Raw genomic sequence first — 20,147 nt, 5'->3', positions numbered from 1 at the left:
AATACACATTACGCACAAATATTCTAAAAACCTCTGCATAATAACGTCATTAGTAAGATTTACAAATATATTATTTTCAATGTAAGGTACTAAGTGCATCCACCTCAGTCTGGCTCATCGCCCAGCTCGAGCCGACTGATGCAGACGATGGCGACTTGAGGCATAGCTAGTGCGATGATATGAGCTTGGTTCATGCTCGATTTTTTCCGTGTGCATTGCATGTGCCTATATTTAATTAAATAAAAATTGAAAAATAGGTAACAACTCTTTGCTGTTGCAGAACGGTAACTTGCATTTTTTTTCTTCTTCTTCTTTCTTTATTTCATCTATATAATCTACCCATTTCACACATGGCCAATTGTGCGTTGCTGCATCAAGAGTACGAAAGTCGGAGAGGGCTTAAAATTTTAATTTCTACTACCACAAATATTGTATATAGGGAAGTCTTCCAAAATGTATGATACGATATCTTTTTTTCATTTATTTTAAGTTATATTTTAATTACCATTAAATGTTAAGTATAATGTTTATATGTTGTGTACTTAAATTGTTATTTAAATATAACGTTCGCCTACTAGTTTGATATATTACCTCTTCCATTATTTTCTTCTTCTTCTTAAGGGAAAAAAAAAGCCCTCTTCCATTATTTTTAATTGACAAAGGAAAGCACGTGATTTGCCGGGTCATTGGGCCAAAATAAACTAGAAAATTAGCTTAGCTTTTAAATCAGCTGCATATGCCCGCCTTCAATGGAGGACGAGATGCCTCAAACCGAACCCGCCTACCTCTCTACAAAGTTGACTCGATCACACTCTCTCTCTTTCACTCTCTCCCTCTCTCTCACACACAATCACACTCACACTGACTTGACAGAAACCTTCGTCTATCCCGTCGCGTGGTGTGCATACATCATAATCAGGTGCGCTACGGCACACGCTCGTAACAGAAAAGCTCCACTCGAAGCATCCACACTGGCTGCTGACATTTTGCCCTAATCGAAAGCTATCCATTCATTCTCGCCTATCAATTTTCGATCGCGCGGGAATTCATCTTTATTCATCTCAGCCGGTCCTAAATTCTGAATCGTTTCTGATTTTGGTGACTCACAGTGCGTTGTTGAAGCTAAAAAGATGAGCGAGACTAAGAGGTTTCAGTTGGGGACGATCGGCGCGCTCACTCTGTCGGTGGTTTCCTCCGTTTCTATAGTGATCTGTAATAAAGCGCTTATGAGTACTCTGCATTTCATTTTCGGTAAGCCACTTGTTATATTTCTGATCGTCAAGTATTTTTGTGCGGAATTATGAGATAACGGTATCAAATCATGGTATGGTTTGTGTCAGATGTTACACAGGTGCATTTTTACTGTAATTATTTGGATTACATTCTTTTTCGATTGGATATGCTTCCTTTGTGTTTGACTATTGGAGCTCCTAATTTCTCATCTTTGTCATCCCTTCTGTTGTTAATTCTTGACTATATCATCAAGTTAGATATCTTTTCTTTCATTGTCATGTATTTTTATTCATCAGATACATTTTAGTTGCAACACACCAATTTTCAATGTAATATGAAACAGAATACTGAAGTAAAATGAATAATAACTGATTAAGCTTTGTTGCCTAACTCTTTCCATAGGAGTGGAGTTCATGAACTTTAATTTGTGTTCTTCGAATTGACCTAGCTACAGCTCAACTACAACCACAGTAATGCGAATATATAAAATACATCTGTCAGTTAAAACTGGCCATTGATTGCATTTGGTGAGGCACTAGATGAGAAGCTTAATCCTATCGAACAACTACTATATGCAAAGTATATCTGACAGCTAACGTAAACACCAAAATTACTATCTAACAAGAATGATTATAATTTGACCAGTTATGGTTAGTTCATTGGATAGAAAAGCATTCCCTTTTTATGGTAACAGCTATTGCTGCTTGGCATTTGGTTGGAAAAGAAAAGGCATATCAGGACTGAGATTCATATCAAATTTTCTTTGAAATGCAGCTACAACACTGACGAGCTGGCATCTCCTGGTTACTTTTTGTTCTCTTCATGTGGCACTATCGATGAAATTCTTTGAGCACAAACCAATAGATTTTCAAACTGTAATTGGATTTGGCATCTTAAATGGAATTTCAATTGGAATGTTAAACCTCAGCTTAGGTTTCAATTCAGTTGGTTTTTATCAGGTGACGTTCTCTTCGGTGTCTTTTTGTGGTTTGACTTTGATGCGTGTCTTTGCGGTTTTCTGAATGAAAGATCTATCTCCTTTTCCTTGTTAGATGACCAAGTTGGCGATTATCCCCTGCACAGTACTCCTGGAAACCCTTTTCCTTGGGAAGATATTCAGGTTGGTCACATCCCACACAGAAGTGGTTATCTATGAGCCAATTTTATTTTTTGTTCTGTCTGGTTCTATATGATTCCAGCGATTCCCTTTTAACATAATGGGAACATTTATGTTTTGCTTTTCCCATGAGATTTTTCATATTCCTAACTGATTGGTCATAATAATCTGCTTGAAAAAGGCTAAAGGGGTGGCATATTGTGATCTGTTCGACTTCAATTTTCACTTAGTAAATGATTAATATTCCTAAAACAACAGGCTGCTCTTTCAATTATGCTTTACAAGCACATAACAAACAACAAATAGTCTTCTTTCCTTCCTTTGCAAGAGACTTTCGGTAAGCTCTATTTGATCTAATGTCAAATGCTCTGAGCCTAGAATAGTGCTCAGTAAGTTTAAGATGGTTTTATTCCTCTAACTCTTTATTTCTTGGTTTTTCTTTCTCTAATGTTGGAGGTGGTTATTGCAGTAGGAGTATCAAGCTTTCTCTGGGCTTTCTGCTCCTAGGTGTTGGAATTGCTACAATTACTGATCTTCAGCTCAATATGCTAGGCTCATGTCTCTCTTTCCTTGCAGTTGTTACCACCTGCGTCGCTCAAATTGTATCCTTTGTCTACTTACATCCATTTGTTTGCTTTAGACGACACAAGAAAAGCTAATGGCAGGAAATCGCTGGAGAATGAGAAACATGCAGAGCTGCATTTTACACACTGTCAAAAACATTAAGAAACATAACTAACAGAACCCAACCTTATAGTATTCAGCAGGAGAATATTTATGCTGTCCTAAAAGGGTGTGAATACAGATGATTCCAAGTATCATGTCTGCCTCACTTTTTCTGCATGTAGGGTGTCATGGTCTTAGCAATGCAGAAGGACCATTTTGCTGCCTCAGAGACTCTAAAGCAGTTCTATGTTTGTTTTAGTGACCAATTGACTATGTTCAATGCAATTCACTCTACCCTTATATAAGTAGACATTGACATATTTTATTGATTATAACAAAATTAAACCAGAATGTCCCCTGAGAACATATTGAGCCTTCTTGGATTAGCTGCCGCTCGTACCTTCTCACAGACTGTATCTGCATATTAACAATCAGTTTGATCCCTTGTCTCTGAATGTGTCCTTAGTGTGGCACGTGGTAGCTCTGTTTGATCTTCTAATACTCAAGAGTCCAAGTCTTTTTGGGAGAAATGCTTTGTTACCCCGATTACATCAGTCATAATAGTTGTCTGGCAACATTTATTCTGGTTAAATCCGTGTAAGCATGGGTAGGGCATTCTTGAAAATAAACTAATCTTTCCCTGCATGTTACATTTATCTCTTTGTATGCCTATACATTGTTTGAGATCTTAACCGTTTCCTTTAGATGACCAATACCATCCAGAAGAAATATAAGATTTCGTCAACCCAATTACTGTATCAGTCTTGTCTATATCAAGCAATGACCTTGCTCATCTCAGGTCCATTCCTGGATAGGCTTTTGACTAAACAAAATGTATATTCGTTTGAATACACGCCAAAAGTAGTTGTAAGTAATAAGAGAATTGAGATCTATGTTATTCGTCTTTCTTTGCTGATTGGATATCCAGACCTAAATCTGTGTTTGATGTTGCAGGGTTTTATTGTTCTGTCCTGCCTGATCTCAATCTCCGTCAATTTCAGCACATTCCTTGTGATAGGAAAGACGTCTCCCGTCACCTATCAAGTTCTCGGGCATCTTAAAACTTGTTTAGTGTTGGCATTTGGTTATTCTTTGCTTCGGGATCCATTTAGCTGGAGGAACATACTCGGAATAATGGTTGCATTGGTTGGTATGATCTTATATTCATATTTTTGCACCCAAGAGAATCAAGCAAAAGCTGAAGAAGCATCAGCACCGAACCAGGTATCTAGAGCTGCTCTATGTTCTCCTTCATATCTAGTAAACTTTTGTTTTATCAACCTATATACCGAACAATTATATGCTTTCCATTCCATTTAAGCTAAGCTTTATTTCGTCATGTATCCAGCGAAAGGAAGCTGAATCCGATCCCCTTTTACACGTTGAAAATGGTACGTCTAAGTTAACTGAGCTGCCTGTGTCAAAGGGCACAGCTTGGGAAGTAGACAAAGATTTGCATGCCTGAAGAAATGAATCTTGGTATATATGAGCCCCTTTCTACACATGAACATCTTCTGTAGCATGCAAATGCAAGTTCGGTTCAAGATGTAGGCGAAGCTCTCGCTTAGTTCACAGCATTGGGATGAGTTCAAGGAGTCTTTTCTATTATGTCTGTGCTAAGAAATTCCCATGTCTAACATAATAAGACTCTCTTGTGACACATTATTCCTTGTTCTGATAAAAATAAGAAAAAAATAGTAAAAATACTAGTGTCTTTGTACATAATTTGATCTGGATTTTCTATTAGCCATTCTTTTTGCATGTTCCGCCTTACTGCATAAGAATTCAAATCGAAGCTCGAAAGTTTGATACTAAGACGTGTAGAATCAAGATAATTGCAACTCATTCATATTTTAGTAGTATTTCACCCAATGTTACCAAATATCGTAATATGCAGCTGCTGTACTTGATAAATGATCTCACTCCACACTCCTAACCCCAAATGTTTATGAATCTGCATTTTTTCTATGAATGAAAAAACAATTTAAAAGATTGTGTGACAGTGGACTCGAAGCTGATATCTTTGGTCTCGGACATTGAGGGTGTTTGGCTAAGCTTATAAGCTCCTCAAAATAGCTTATAAGCTGTTTAGGAGCTTATAAGTTCATGCAAAGTGTTTGGCAAAATAAGCTCCTAAACATCTTATAAGCTTCAAGAGCTTATAAGCTCCCTAAAAAATAAGTTCTTCTACCCCAACTTATTTTTTTATAATCTCATATGCAACAATCATTTTACAAATATTTTTCAACTATAATTTATTATTTTCATCATATATCATTCAAGTTTATTTTTCTTTGATTTTCTCTCTCTAGCAAAAATATTCTCTCTCTAGCTTATAAGCTCAATTATCCAAACACATTGACAACTTATAAGCTCTTAAAAATTACATCTTATAAGCTCTTGAAACATCTTATAAGTTCCAAGAGCTTATAAGCTCTTTTAAATAAGCTTAGCCAAACACCCTCATTAACTACTCTACCATTAGACACACTATGAATATGCATTTGTTGTTGAACAAGTTCAACTTAGGAGAGGGGCTCTTCCTCCTGCATTTGTTCTTTTGCTCTTGAGGCCTCGTGCGTACAATTTAATAAAACAAGATGCGTGACTTGTGCTGCAGCAAAGCCCAAACCATAGCCCATCCTAATTAGTACTGCATTACTGCAATTACAGAGGATTGGAAGCACTTGTCGAGATCGAGAATTAAAGAAAAAGAGTTTTTTATATAAATTTAAATTTTAGATATAAATTAGTCTTAATTTCCTGTCATATTAGAACAAATATTGTCCATCGGCATCCTCTACGAATTTCATGGATATTAAAAGCCAGTTAGCGAATCGAATAGTCCATAAAACAAGGACTAGGGGGAAAAGAGATACAAAAACATTCCAAGTGACAAAACCAAATCACATTCATTAAAAGTAGGCCCCAACCTAGTTCTAATTTGTACCAAATCCCACACACATATATATAGAATCTACAAACTTGTAATGACTATATGGCGACATTCCTTTGGTGGTTTCATCAAATATATAATCCAACCACTATTTGAACATCTCTAGAGATGCAACAAAAAAAAAATGATTTTCTATGACATTTGCTACATACAAAGATAGTATAGAAAAATTGCAAAGACTAGAATTGGCCTCCTTGAAATGTCTGTCCGAACTGCCAATTCGATGGCACGACGTTATAACTAGTGATTGTCCTTCCATCGCTAGTGGTCACACGAAAAGACAAGGCTTGGCCGTTGAGATAAGAGTTGCTCTGCCAGTTCTGGCCCCAGTTTCTCGACATCGACTGCCACCCGCTCCTCGACCCCTTGATCGACACGCTGTGGACGTCGCCCGCACCACCCACGTTCGAGATCAACACTAAGTTGAAGTACGAGTGCCCGTTGATCGTGAACCTTACCCCGCCCTTCTTCCTACACGCCACCCTGCACTCAATCAATGGCGCGTTTACTATTGAGGATTAACTTAAATAGATGTAAATAATATATGCTCATGTATAACTTATTAACATTTGAGATAACTTGCTTGAGTCATCATATCCAATTGAAATGGATTGCATTGGAAAAATCTTAATGAAGAGATAAAAATAATCATTCATGCATATTATCAATCCTAAAAATTACTATAAACACCCTTTAACGAAGAGTTGGCTAATAAAATAGTAGTAGTAATTTTATAATAGTAAAGAGAAAAGTGGTGTGAAGGCATTTTACCTTCTAAATGAAACGGGCACGATTCCAGCTCGGTATTGGGCGATCTTGACGAAAGCGGGCTGAGCCATGTCGAAGTGCTGGCGGGGAGGGTTGCACCAGCCGCCGTTGTTGTTGGGAAGAGAAGGATTTGGAGGGCAGAAATTGGTGGCGGTGATGGTGATGCTGCCGGGGAGGCACGATTTGGCGTTGCTGCACCGCAACTCGTAGCAAGAGCCGCAGCTCAGCCCGTTGTTGAAAAGAGCAGTACTCAGTGCTGCTGTGTTTGTACCGTATCCTTGGCTGTACAGATTGCCATACCCACAAGCACCTCCTGCATCATGCAATATTCTAATTCATCACCTACATATCTAATTGTTAAATACGATTGGATTTATCTTCATTCACATATTTTGTTTCCATGATTGCAATATTAAATTTAAAAATCGTGTCATGATGAATTTGAAGTTGAACTCAAATTTTTTGCTCATAAACATTAACTATTCTATCAGTGGACCAACCCATACACATTCAACTTATTTTTCAACGACAAGGTATATATATGTTCGCACATGCAATAACTTCTCATATTGATAATAAAAAAATTGAAAAATAATGTAACTCTCCGTCCTTATAAAAAGCATTTATTTTTAAATGACACGAGTTTAATAAAGTAATTGAATGTATTGTGAGTGGAGTAAGTACTGTCCCACTTTATTATGAGTGAAAAACTTACCAAAAGTATAATGAATACACTTTACGAGGATGGACGAAAATAACAAATTGGATACATTTTATGAGGACAGAGAGAGTATATAACATCAACACGAGTAAGTAATAAAGTTAGTAATTAATTCTCTTTTAAAAAATAATAACATTATAAGTTAATTATAAATTTGATAAAGTTAGTTGTAGTCTTGTAGATACATCTCCAATTTAACATACATAAAAGTTAATAATCTGAGAAAGTGACCTTATTATTTATAAAAAATATTTTTGATGGAGAAAAAAATAGTTATATGAGCTTAAATATGAAATGGATTCAATTTATGATGCAGACTTCCGCACATGACATTTTTTCTTCAATTAATGTATGGAGGAGGAAGATTTTAAATACTGTTAATTTATTTTTTTAAAAAAGATTTTAAATAACGACAAAGCTAACAATTTAGTTATTAATTCATGAAATTAATTCCAAAGTCAAAGCTTATTTACTGGGATTGAGAATAAAGAATTCAAATAACAAGAAGTGACACTAAATTAATTACATCATAAGTGTGTATAGTTTTGTGGTAGAGTGATTAAACAATTTAGTTATTATAATCATGAAATTAATCTTAATTAAAGTCAATGCTTATTTTTTGGGATTTGAGAATAAAGAATTCAATATAATAAGAAATGACACTAAGTTAATTACATTTTGAGCGTGTTTTAGTTTAGTGGTAAAATAGTTAATGTTTGAGATTAAAGATTCAAGTTCGAGTGCATCATTGCACGATTTTTATTCTTTCATCAAAGTAAATAAGTTACATTTAAATTTTTGTAAAGTGAGGTGACGTACCCATGGTGCCAGATGCATCTCCTCCACCGTAGAAAGTAGCATAAGCATTTTGCCATCCTCCATCTCCATAACTATTCTTCAGCCTCAATAAGAAGAAAAAGATTAATAGAGACAATGCAGCCATTGATGTTATATGAAACAATTTGAGATGCAGAAATTGTTGGAATTGAATTGTACGATTTTCAAGTAAGAGTGTAGCTGTATTTATAAGGGGCAGAAGGAATGCAATTGATTAATTTAATTTTGCTGAAAATGACATTTTTTGCATAGTCTGAGAGCCACACCAAATTAATGTCAAATTTATAATCCAAGAGGCACATGCATTTGTCCCAACTTCAACTACCAACTGCTAATCTGATTCATGTATATGCATTTCTCCACTCTTTTTGGTATTGTCCAATCCTTTTTGCCTCTTAAATCTCTATACCTAATTTTATGCGTCATATATGTCGGATCATCTTTTTATGTTATTTGCCTTAAATTGCGGTGGACACGTAGCAAGTTAAAACGCAATATTGTCACTTTGTCAGCATTTGACTTTCCAACTCTCCTCTTGCTTGCTCTTTTGCTCTTGTTAATGATGACTCAAAATTTATTTTATGAATAATAGTTTAAAATTTATTTTATGAGTTAAAATAAATGAGATTATTTTACTTTATAGTTTTAAATAACACTTCTTGAATATTCATGCTTTGAACCATACTTCGATGCTGTTTGACTAAACTCATAAACTTTATAAGTTTTTTGAAACAATTTATAAGTTGTTTAGAAATTTAAATCATCCCTAGTGCAAAAGCGTATTTGGCGCTCTATTAGAGGTGAAGCCCTTTGTAGAGATACCCCATCTGCAATGAGGTATTCTATATATTTTACATTTTATTTTTAAAAATTCAATTTTAAACAAAATTTAAAATAACTTTTTATTTATTTATTAAATTTAAGTTTTAAAATTACAATAATTCAAAAAGAGAAGCTACATTAATTTGATTTTGTACGTGTATGTCTTCTTGAATTTAAAAAAATAAAAATAAAATTCAAAAGTTCAAAAAATATACTCATAATTATTTTTTATTTGAAGCGCTTGCAAACATGTGCCCCACATATTTTCCCTCATGTCCGGCTCTCCCCTTCGAGCCCTCTGTCGAGCCATGGGGCTCATCGAGGTGGGGCTCGAGCCCCTCAGTCGAGCCCTATTGGGAATGCTCTTGTAAACTCTTTCAAAGTGTTTGACAAAATAAGCTACTAAATAGTTTATAAGCTATAAAATAAGTTTCAAAAGCTTATTAGCTCTCCAAAAAATAAATCCATCTACCAAAATAATATAGGCGACAATCATTTTACAAATATTTTTTAACTATGGTTTGTTATTTTCGTTATATATATACCATTTCAAGTTCATCTCTCTTCAATTTTCTTTTTCTAACGCAAAATCTCTCGCTACCTTATAAGTTAAATTATCTAAATAATTTGACAATTTATAAGCTCTTGACAAACTACATCTTATAAGCTCTTGAAACATCTTATAAGTTGTTAGAGCTATTAAACTCTTTAAATAAGCTAAGCCAAACACTATCTCATGGGGACAGAGGAAGTATTTGTTAGCACAATGATTGTTATTTTCTCTCATGTCACATTCGCCCCATCTATATATTTTTATCAGTTCAAACTTTTTTCACCATTATACTTTTTCAAACTTTTTCAACTTTAGTGTTGTCTCTTAAGTGGTAACCCTCCCCTGAGCTATTGTCAGACAAATTCTTACCTTGTTCGCGGATTCTTGAAGTATTTGGTACGAAACAACTGCTCCGTAAGAATTTCTCTCATTTTCTTATATTCTTAACCAATACTCATAACCATTATTGTATTTTGTATTTTAGGCCATCAAATCTCAAAGTGAAGTTTGTTATGATCAACACCTTTGTAATGTTCATATAATCCTCGACATCTCCATCGAATTCTTTTTTAACAAATTTATAGTACAGATCTGTTGGGAACCTAAGGAAATATCATAATCCTAGTTTTGATGATACCAAAATCAATAGGTTTCACTTGTAATAGACTAGAACTGTTCGAACTCAAGTGTTAGAGTTCTTTTTCTAGTTTAGTTGCTGTTCTGAAGACTGAAGACCGAAGCCGAAGGACTGAAGACTGAAGACTGAAGTTGCCGACTGATGTGACGATAAAGGTAAAGTCAAATACTGATATTTGAGAAACCAGTCCAAGAATCAGTTACGACTGATTATTTAATGCGAGCCACGTGGATTCAGCGGACTGATACTAAAGTCAAGTATCAGTTAAACATTCTTCCTCGGACTGAACCTCTAAAGTTTAAAGGAAGCCACGCACTCCAGAAGTACAGCTCTGCAGAGGCCATTCCTTTTTGGTGATTACCTTTTCAGAGATGTCCTATCTCCTGCTCCTTAGTAGCCGTTCTCACCAAACAAAAGAACCTCGAAGATTGAAGCCTCAGCCCAAGTTCAAATTACTTTCTAACAGAAGAATTCTTGAAGACCATTTCAGCCAACAAATCTATTCAAGACGTCTCCTATAAATAGAGCTCGAGGATCACTTCAATATTCATCGATTCAACTACATATGCTGAAACGTTGTCGAATTCGTCACTCAGCATTCAAAGCCATTCCAAAGTTTGAATCGAAGAAAAGAATCACAAAGTCAAAAATCAGTCACTGCTGATTACATATATTCTCTTAGAACTTAGGCAAATATTGTATATCCAAAGCCCAGGTATAACTGATTACAGAGAACTTGTTCTTTGTAATCTAGTTGGCAAGTTTTCGAACCTCTTTTCAATCGACCGAATCAAGAGTTTGAGTTGTAAGGAGTTCTGACCAGTGCTGTGTCTCCAAAGAGATCTTAGTGCCCAGTGTGCGCTAAGAGTGAGAAATCCAACCAGGTGTGTTGGTACTGAAGATAGGATCTTCAGTTGTCCAGGTTTGCTGTGCACCCGTAAGCACACGCCCAGATTTTTTGTGCACCCGTAAGCACATGCCAGTGAAGTTGTCGGTCTGATCAACTGACCGTGGATGTAGGAAGTGTTTTCTGAACCACGTAAAAATCTATGTATTATTTACAGCTTTCAGTATTTACCTTCTTACTTGTGTTCAAACCTTCTTAAACTGAAAACTGATTAACTGCAAAGAGAAACTTAACAACTGACAACGTGATTAATCTCACAGGCTATTTAGAAACAAAAGTTTTTCGCTGCGTGTGTTATTAGTCTAACTGATCTATCTTCAGATAGTCAGTAAGATTCATAATATTTCTCTGTTTAACAAACTCGACGGAAGCTTTACGTGTATCAGTTAAAGTCTTTGACTTAACTGATAACTCTTTACTAAAGAGTATTTAGTATCAGTCGTCAACCTTGTTTTGATAAAACTCTTTTAACTAAAAAGGTTGAGTCAGTTTTTGTTTCAAGTTTCATTTTCAAAAATAGCCTATAGGTGTATTCCCCCCCTATACACCTATTCGAGACCCTCCGGACCTAACAAGATCGTTAGACGTGATTCTTTGGTTGTTCAATAGTCTTGTGTAGATAGAGTCATCAGGAATCGCATGCTCTCCATTTGTCTTAAATTGACTTTCTCCAAATCTGAGGCATGTAACCAATTGAAACCCCGCTCTTGAAAATTTCAGAAGTTTTGACTTGACCGTGAACCATGATGTTGTAACATCTGGGTTCAGAGTTGGTTCCACTTGTTTTGATATCATGAAGTGGATACACTTTCCACTTCTTGTGATTTTATTCGAGAGTTTTATGTACTCCCTCGGTACTAACTTTCGGAGATTTTTCAGGGCGTCATCCCCTTCAAAGCTTCTTAAAATTCTTTTTATGTTACCTATGAGCCATTTCTTGCCCATTAAGTGTACTCTTTGGGGTACGCCCACCATGGATGGGAGTTTTTGTGTGCATACAACCTTCAGAAAATTATAAATTAATCTTAGTATATTCTTAGGAGTTCCGACGATTGGTACGAATTGGTATATTCGTTCCAAGCCTTGTGCGAAAATTACATGAAAAATGAGTGGTACGAATTGGTATATACGTTCCAAGCCTTATGATGTATCTATCATAATCAGGCTGCACTCCTCCAAATGTGGCTCAGCTGGCTTCTACATAGCATCATAGATGAGATGGTAATCTTCTCATCGTTCACTCTAAAAGTGAGATCTTCATCCTGCACATCAATCAATGCACGACCAATATCTAGAAACGGACGCCCCAAAATTAATGGAGTATTCTAGTCCTCGGGCATGTCCAAGACAACAAAATTAGCAGGAAAAATAAACTGCTCCGCCTGCACCAATACATCCTAATCAATTCCTTTCAGATACGTCAATGAACGGTCAGCCATTTTTGCAAGGCAATAGAAGTAGGCTTTATGGCTCCAATCTCCAAGCAGTTGGAAATAGAAAGAGGCGTCAAATTGATGTTTTTCTCTAAATCACAAACAACGTGAGAGAAATTAAGATTATTTTTGTTGTTGGAATGATAAGGTGGGTTTCCTCCTTGATTCTCCTGGTATCCCAACTGGTTGAACTGATAGTTCCTCTAATTGACATAGTTGGCATCCTCAAACTGCGGTGCCTCTGATGAACCTTACTGATGTGAAACCTGAGCAACAATTTGCGCCTTTCTCTCCATGTCACACTGCTGTTGGATAAGTGTGTATTTCTCCATCAGATCATCATAGCTCCTCCACATGACATGTAATCCTCCTTGTCGAGTTCCCATCATTTGGCCATTGGTAGCTGTTAGAGGCCATCTCCTCTATCACCTTGTAAGCTTCCTTGGTGTCCCTATGTAGAAGACACCCACTAGAAGTAGCATCTACCATACTCTCTTAGTATGACCAGTTAGATCATTATAGAAGTGGATGATCTACTGCTCCTCTATAAATCTATGTGGGGACAACGCCTAAGAAATAACCATAATCTCTCCCAGACATCATGAATTGTCTCATCCCCCATCTGAGCAAAATGTGAGATCTCTACCATAATTTTTTTAGCTTTAGCAGCAGGAAAGTATTTGGCCAAAATTGCTCTGCATAAATCATCCCGATAAAAAATAGATGATCGATCTAGATTTTTGAACCAGTCTTTGGCACAATCTTGAAGTGAAAACCCAAACATCCTCATTTTGATGGCATCAACAGGCACTCCATTCTGCTTGATCGTATCACATATATCAAAAAATTACGTCAGATGCACATGTGGATTTTTTGTTGTAGCTCCACTAAATTGCTCAGACTGCGCCATGTTGAGCAGTCATGGCTTCAACTCAAAAGTATTGGCCTGAACAGTTGGCCCCCATCCACCTCCATGAAATTGACCAACTTGATATTGGTACATGTGATTTAGTGGTAGAGGTGGTGGAGGAGGCTGTGCACGTCTGTTAGCCTCTGCTAGTTGTCTTTGCAGCTCTGTCACATCGCGCATAATCTCTGCGGGATCAAAATTCTATGCCATAGCTTGTTCCCTCTTCTCACGGTTGTCTCTCTTTTATTGTTTCTCAATCTCCAAATTCAAATGTACTAGATGCTCATTTCCTTTGGATATTGTGATCACGCACACATGAGACAACAGATAAAAATCAGAAACAAGAAAATAAAAATAAAAATAAAATAAAGAAATAAACGCATGAAATAATGCCTAAATACTATCAGAAATATCAAAGTATAATCTTTTTTTTTTATAAGAAAAAAGCTTTCATTAGGGCACCAGAGATGCCAAAAAGAAGGGTTACAGCAGTTTAGAAATAAAACCCGACGAGCACCATTCGTCAAAACTACGAACATTCCCAACAACCTTAAACTCACTACACCAACTCCAACTCCAAGCTTTGACTTCCGACACTATACATTCAACAGACCGAACCTTACCTTCGAAGCGGCTAAAGTTCCTATGCTTCCATAATAGCCAACACGAACACATCCAAAGAGTTTTAAGAAGATTACGGATCTTCTTCCCTTTCCTAAGATGTCAAAAGGAATCAAAGTGAACCGTGATGTCGTGATGCCGCGCCGACTGGTAACCGAGCCAATTCTGTATACCATCCCAGACAGCCCCCGCTTTCGGACATTGAAGAAGGACGTGATCTTCTGTTTCGACACAGTGGAAACAAGCATTGCAAGACTTCTCGACTTCTCCCAATGGCACGTTCTTTTTGCAGAGATTGGCGCAAGTTGGGAGCCTCCTCCGAATGGCTCTCCAACTGAACACTTTAGCTTTGAAAGTAGCTGGAGCACACCAAATGCTTGCCAACATATCGTTGTTAGCAACAGTCGGACCACCTGTTGTTCTGGCTTTTTTGATCAGTGAGTAAACAGATCTCGTGGTAAAAACACCTTCTTTTGCTGCGCTCCAAGACCATCTATCCACGTGACCTGCACAAGGTTTCACACCAGCAATAACAGTAAGGAGGTTGTTAACACCCTCAACCTCACGATCGAAAAGATCTCTTCTCCACTTAACCTCCCAAACCCACTCTCCATTCTCTCATTTCCCCAATTCCTTGACCAGTGCCTCCTTATCTTCACACAGATTGAACAGCCTGGGAAAAACACAGTTGAGAGGAGTTTTCCCTACCCACTTATCCTTCCAGAATTTTGTGTTTGAACCATCTCCTACCCGCCTCTCAACATTATCCAGAAACCAGCTCTCCCCTCCTTTTGAGACGACCGTCGACCACCAACCCCCCCTCATCCTCCCTCTCCCCTCCAAGGAGAGCCCCACGTCCCCCCACTGGATCTCACCATAAAGAGATCTCATGACCCTCGCCCACAATGCCTCACTCCCTGCCAGGTACCTCCACACCCATTTGACCACAAGTGCTTCATTGAACCATTCTACGTTGCTAAAACCTAATCCGCCCTCACTCTTATCAAGACACATATCCTTCCAGCTCACCCAAGAAATTCCCCTACGCTCCCCTTTTCCCCCCAGATAAAACTCCTAAAAAATGAGCATAAGGATTTCACCACGGTTTTAGGCATGACAGAAAAGGATAGTTGATACACAGGGATTTCTTGCAGCACTGCTTTAACCAACGTAACACGGCCTGCTAAGGACAATTTCTGGTTCCTCCATCCACCGATCTTCTTCCTAACTTTGTCCACGATGTAACTCCAATCAACCACACTTTTCGGCCTTCCTCCGACTTTGATACCGAGGTATTTGAAAGGGAAACACCCCACCTTGCAATTTAAATCCAAAGCCAATCTTTCTAGTTGAGCAGCCTCCACACCAACCCCCATCAGACTAGACTTACTATAGTTAACCGCAAGGCCCGACATGAACTGAAACAGGAAAAGAATCTTCTTTACTGTCTTCAAGTTCTGATCCGTTTTATTCAAAATGAAGATCGTATCGTCAGCATATTGTAAGTGAGAAATCTTGATTTTGTCAATCCCCACCTCTGCCGGCTGAATAAGATCTCTATCCATCGCCCCCTCCATCAAGGCATGAAGTCCCTCTGCCACAATTAAGAACAGAAAGGGGGACAAAGGGTCACCCTGTCGGAGACCCCTTTCCAAAACAAACTCCCCTGACGGAGATCCATTAACCAAAACATGCCCGACAACAACGCTAAAAAGTTGATCACTAATTTAATAGCAACAAAAATACTGCAACTAACATGGTGCAATTGAAGTATAAACAACAAATCGAGTATCGTATCCTCAGGGACTGATAAGAGAAAACACTCTGAATAATCCTAATAAATTCAAAAGCAATATCCAAACAACAGAAATATGATGGAGAAATTTAACTAGACTCAACACAAAGCAAATAAAATCAGAGAAAAATCTAAAGAATAAAATACTGATTTTAGGGAATGTAATTTCGTAAATTAAACTTACACAATTAACCTATTAATCTTATTACCACTTTAATCCAGTTCTGATGAGAGATCACATAAATAATCATACACTCTCGCTAGAGTAGTTTATGGTAGTTGATTAGTAAATTCTCAATCTCCATTAGGTCTCAAGAAAATATACCAACTCCCAAAAGTACATAAGAATAACACTTTATGATCCACCTGAAGGAATATTAAACTGAATTAACGTTCCGCTTTGCCCGATGATCGTTTCTTGGTTATTATTAATTTATCATACAACGATTAATCCTAACATGCTCCTATGAATTTAACAGCTGCACATAGGTGTTAGGAAATACTTACTTGTAAAACGGATGCACAAGTTGTTGATGATCGTGTCGAAAGACTCCAGTTCTGATCTTCTCAACTGTATCCCGCTCAGCTTTCACCGTTGGATGGACAACGAACTGTGAAAGTCCCAAGGCAGAAAGCTCCCAACGTTTCCTGTGCCTCCTCTCAGCTCTCAAACCCTAATAATTATCAGTGTGTTTTTCCTGAGAGCTGACAGCTGTATTTTATAATAAAATAAGCAGTAGGGGGCGCCACTTTAGGGTAGGGGGCGATTTCTGCTCCTTCTAGGGCTAGGAGTCATTGGGCCAGTCCAGGGACCAGATACAAGGAATAAAGATGGGCCTCAAATAAATTATTTTATCTATGGTCAGCCCATACCATAATTAATTTATAAATATCAGTTCATTCCACTAGAGAACCGATATTGACTTACCCCTTTATTGCCGGTGATGAATCGGGGCTTGTATTTAGACTTATTAAATCCTCGTATTTAAAATATCCGACATCCATTAATTAATTAGAGCTCTGACAGCCTAAATTAATTAATCTCTTTGTAATCCTTAAGCAGTACCACTCAAACCTTATTATTGCGCCTGAACTTAATCAACCTGCAGGGTTTAGCGCAATAAACATTATTGAGCTCCTTAAGGGGATGTCATTATCCTATACCGGATACGAGTACTAATACAGATAATCAGATATCATATATTAACCGCTATCACCCAAGATACAGAGTACTCAAGTTACTATATAACTCTCGCTCATGGTAAGTCAAAGTGATAAACGAATCAACATATATATGTGAAATCTTATTAGTATTAAGATCTTATAAGTCACCGAGATCTTTAATTCTTCACTTAAGTCAGATAGAAGAATATATCTCACTGTGGTCCTATCAATACGTTATGACGTACCAGTATAGATAAGTAGTCAAGACAAACTACTTCCATCTACACCGCAGCCTAAACCAATAACTTGTCCTAGAGTTATTTCGGCTGTGATTATATTATATCTCTTAAGGTTATTCCAATTATACGGTCTTCTGTGATCTACAACACACCATATAATCTACTTATATAGAGATAAAGAACATACATATGCAATCATGAACCCAATCAGATAGGAGATTAAATAGTGAACACATGAATCATTGTATACAAGCATAAAACGTTCTTGCTTTCAGTATACAAATCCAACACCACCTATCTCTGTTAGGTCTCGTGATTAAAATCATATCACACATTCCTGAATCCGCTAAACAGTTATCTCCACTAGGTCTCAAACCAAATAGCTGAACATGTAAATTATTGATCAAGTAATTCACAAGAAATAAGCACCAGAAATTGTGAATCAGAAACTGGAAGACAAAAAGGTTCAATAAATTAATCACATAAATTCAATCTATTTACAAATCCTAGAACTAGATAAAGAAATAGCCAGACATCAAGAAAGAAAACAAAAGCATAATTAAAAAGAAAGCGATTGCAATGATTGAATTAAATAAAACTCAAAATAAAACCCAAGTGACAACTTGAATTTTCAATCTTGTAAGAATTTGATCCAAGTTCTAAAGACTAGAAAACAGTAAATACTAAAGCTATGAATCTAAAAATATGAACGCGGAGTCCTAAATAGGTCAGCGGTAGATAAATTCAGTCTAAAAATCTAAAAATACAGAGGAAAACACATAAAACTAAAAAACACAAACAGCTTGGCGACCGAAACTACGATCACCGATCTGGTCGTCGATTTCCTTCTTTAATTCTTAACAAGATTGGTGATCGCCGATCTTCAACCTTGGAGCCGATTTTCTATCATTTCCTTGATTTTCGGACTCGTTTCTCTTTGTTCTCGTCCCTCAGACACATTTATTTAGTAATATTGCTCCTAAACACTCATTCCTACATTAAATTGACCAAAACTATACCAAAGCATGGGCATCACAAAATAATACTTCATTCGTCTCACAAAAACGTGAACATTTTGCCATTTTGGGGTGTCTCATAAAAATATGAACATTTCCATTTTTGTACATTATCCCCTTATTTTCTATCCCTCCTTTTCATACTTATTCACAAAAAAATTATTATGGCCCACCACTACTTTTCTTCAATTAACTCATTACTCTCACAACACTTTATAAAGTGAGATCCATTTTTCACTTATAATAGTTTTCAACTAACATTTCTTAAGACCCGTGCCACTCTCATTTGTTCATATTTTTATGAGACGGTTGGAGTATGAATTTAAATTCAAAAGAGATTACACAAACAATCCAAAAAATATAATCCATAAAAATTACGCAAAATAAGTATTTATCATCCATTACCATGTATTAGCAAATTTTAAACTGTCTTTTTCGTGTGAAATGAGAAAAATAAAGAAAGAAGAGGAGCCAATTGACGAATTACTTGTGATTGGAAATGAATGGCAATAAGATTATGAAAATGATGTAGAGATACGGAGGACCGCCATTTCAGGAAGGTGCATGTGCAAAAATGGTAGGCCCTATTAATCCCAAGTCTTAACAAAGATGATTTCGTTTTAATTATACAACCAAATCAAAGCTATATCCCAAGAAAACTACTTATGCTTAAAATAATTAAAAAGAGTATGACAATGAAACCATACTTGCTCCTATAATTCTAGTGATTGAGCCGATAATTGCGTTCTGTATTAATCCCCACTATTTCAAATAGACTACCGGAAATCATTGAAATGCCTTTGTATATTATACTAGAATCCGGTGAAGTCAGAAATCTTGACATTGAGCACAAAATTAATTTATTTGTTTGTTTACACTAGAAGATATAGTTACTATTTGAAGAAGAAAACACATTATAAATATTATGAACACTTATATGCTGAAATTACGGGTATGATAGTCAGATTTATTGAATGATGTTTTGTCTTTAGTGTTATATTTCATTTTCACCAATATATGTACGTCCTTAGAATATAACAGAAATTTCTAGTTAGTTCATAATATGTAACAATACTAATTATTTTTATATAAATTAGGAAAACCAAATTTGTCATATTAAAAGCTTGTACTAATTCCAATTTATTAGCTTCAGCGAACAAGTCGACACATGCCGCAAGTCATAAAGTATAGTAGGATTTAACTCTCGTTTCATATGTTTGCATAATTATTGATCTGAAATTGACTTGGAAATATAGTAGCGAGTCACTTCAGGTGTACGAGAGGAATAAAATATAAACAATCTCGATTAATTGAATCAAACAGTCAGAAATTCAAATCACGTTTACTCCCTAAATCTTGGGAAAAAGGGATTCTAGCCACACATAGACATATGAACTAAAATCGAAGTCTCAATAAAACAGAAAAAATTCAACAATAAAATCGTAGTAAAATTGAGGATCTTCAGTTCTTGCTCTGGCCCCGTTCTTCATCTCTCACAGCTCCAAGAGATAGAAAATATGACGAAAGGTGTTTTCAATATGTTTCTAGGAGTATTTGTATGCCTTAGGTATCAAAATATAGGTCAAAACCGTGTAGGATCGAAAAATAGCTGAAATAACTCTAAAAACGCGCAAAAACTGAGCTGTCACGCGGCCGCGCGCTCAGCCCGCATGAGGCGCCGAATTCCCGACGGGGTCCTGATAGCTTTGCGCAGCGATTTTGTTTTGGCTCGTTCTCCCTCGTCCGAACTCC

The 20,147-nt window shown here is 36.6% G+C and overlaps 2 protein-coding genes across 3 annotated transcripts; one reads left to right on the top strand and one right to left on the bottom strand.

Annotated features, from left to right (window-relative positions):
* The first annotated feature begins 693 nt into the window (after positions 1-693).
* On the top strand, positions 694-4,720 carry LOC131020053 (UDP-xylose transporter 2-like). 2 transcript variants are annotated; one of them, XM_057948695.1, is made up of 8 exons: positions 694-919; positions 1,110-1,251; positions 2,008-2,192; positions 2,286-2,353; positions 2,820-2,952; positions 3,722-3,883; positions 3,971-4,240; positions 4,365-4,720. In XM_057948695.1, exons 2-8 carry the CDS (start codon positions 1,131-1,133, stop codon positions 4,479-4,481), a joined length of 1,056 nt encoding a protein of 351 aa, XP_057804678.1. In that variant the 5' UTR covers positions 694-919; positions 1,110-1,130; the 3' UTR covers positions 4,482-4,720. The 2 variants fall into 2 exon arrangements, with proteins under 2 accessions (XP_057804678.1, XP_057804677.1); XM_057948694.1 differs by having other exon boundaries at positions 733-1,251.
* A 1,189-nt stretch (positions 4,721-5,909) lies between these two features.
* On the bottom strand, positions 5,910-8,625 carry LOC131020055 (expansin-A4-like). The gene is made up of 3 exons (XM_057948696.1): positions 8,281-8,625; positions 6,744-7,053; positions 5,910-6,455 (listed from the first exon to the last, which is right to left on the bottom strand). The coding sequence occupies exons 1-3, from the start codon at positions 8,402-8,404 to the stop codon at positions 6,152-6,154; spliced, it is 738 nt and encodes a 245-aa protein (XP_057804679.1). The 5' UTR covers positions 8,405-8,625; the 3' UTR covers positions 5,910-6,151.
* Positions 8,626-20,147: the final 11,522 nt, after the last annotated feature.

This window comes from Salvia miltiorrhiza, chromosome 4 (genome assembly GCF_028751815.1).
Source record: "Salvia miltiorrhiza cultivar Shanhuang (shh) chromosome 4, IMPLAD_Smil_shh, whole genome shotgun sequence".
Classification (NCBI taxonomy): domain Eukaryota; kingdom Viridiplantae; phylum Streptophyta; class Magnoliopsida; order Lamiales; family Lamiaceae; genus Salvia; species Salvia miltiorrhiza.
The sequence above is the reverse complement of the archived record's forward strand: the minus strand, read 5'-3'. Positions and strand labels throughout refer to the sequence as shown.

Bases quoted from the DNA above. Each gene is read 5' to 3' on its own strand.
- LOC131020055 (XM_057948696.1), bottom strand. From the start codon at position 8,404: ATGGCTGCATTGTCTCTATTAATCTTTTTCTTCTTATTGAGGCTGAAG. The intron at 7,054-8,280 runs GTACGTCACCTC...TGCATGATGCAG, and splicing joins AGATGCATCTGGCACCATGG to GAGGTGCTTGTGGGTATGGC. The intron at 6,456-6,743 runs GTAAAATGCCTT...GATTGAGTGCAG, and splicing joins GTGCCCGTTTCATTTAGAAG to GGTGGCGTGTAGGAAGAAGG.
- LOC131020053 (XM_057948695.1), top strand. From the start codon at position 1,131: ATGAGCGAGACTAAGAGGTTTCAGTTGGGGACGATCGGCGCGCTCACT. The intron at 2,354-2,819 runs GTTGGTCACATC...TGGTTATTGCAG, and splicing joins TTCCTTGGGAAGATATTCAG to TAGGAGTATCAAGCTTTCTC. The intron at 4,241-4,364 runs GTATCTAGAGCT...TCATGTATCCAG, and splicing joins AAGCATCAGCACCGAACCAG to CGAAAGGAAGCTGAATCCGA.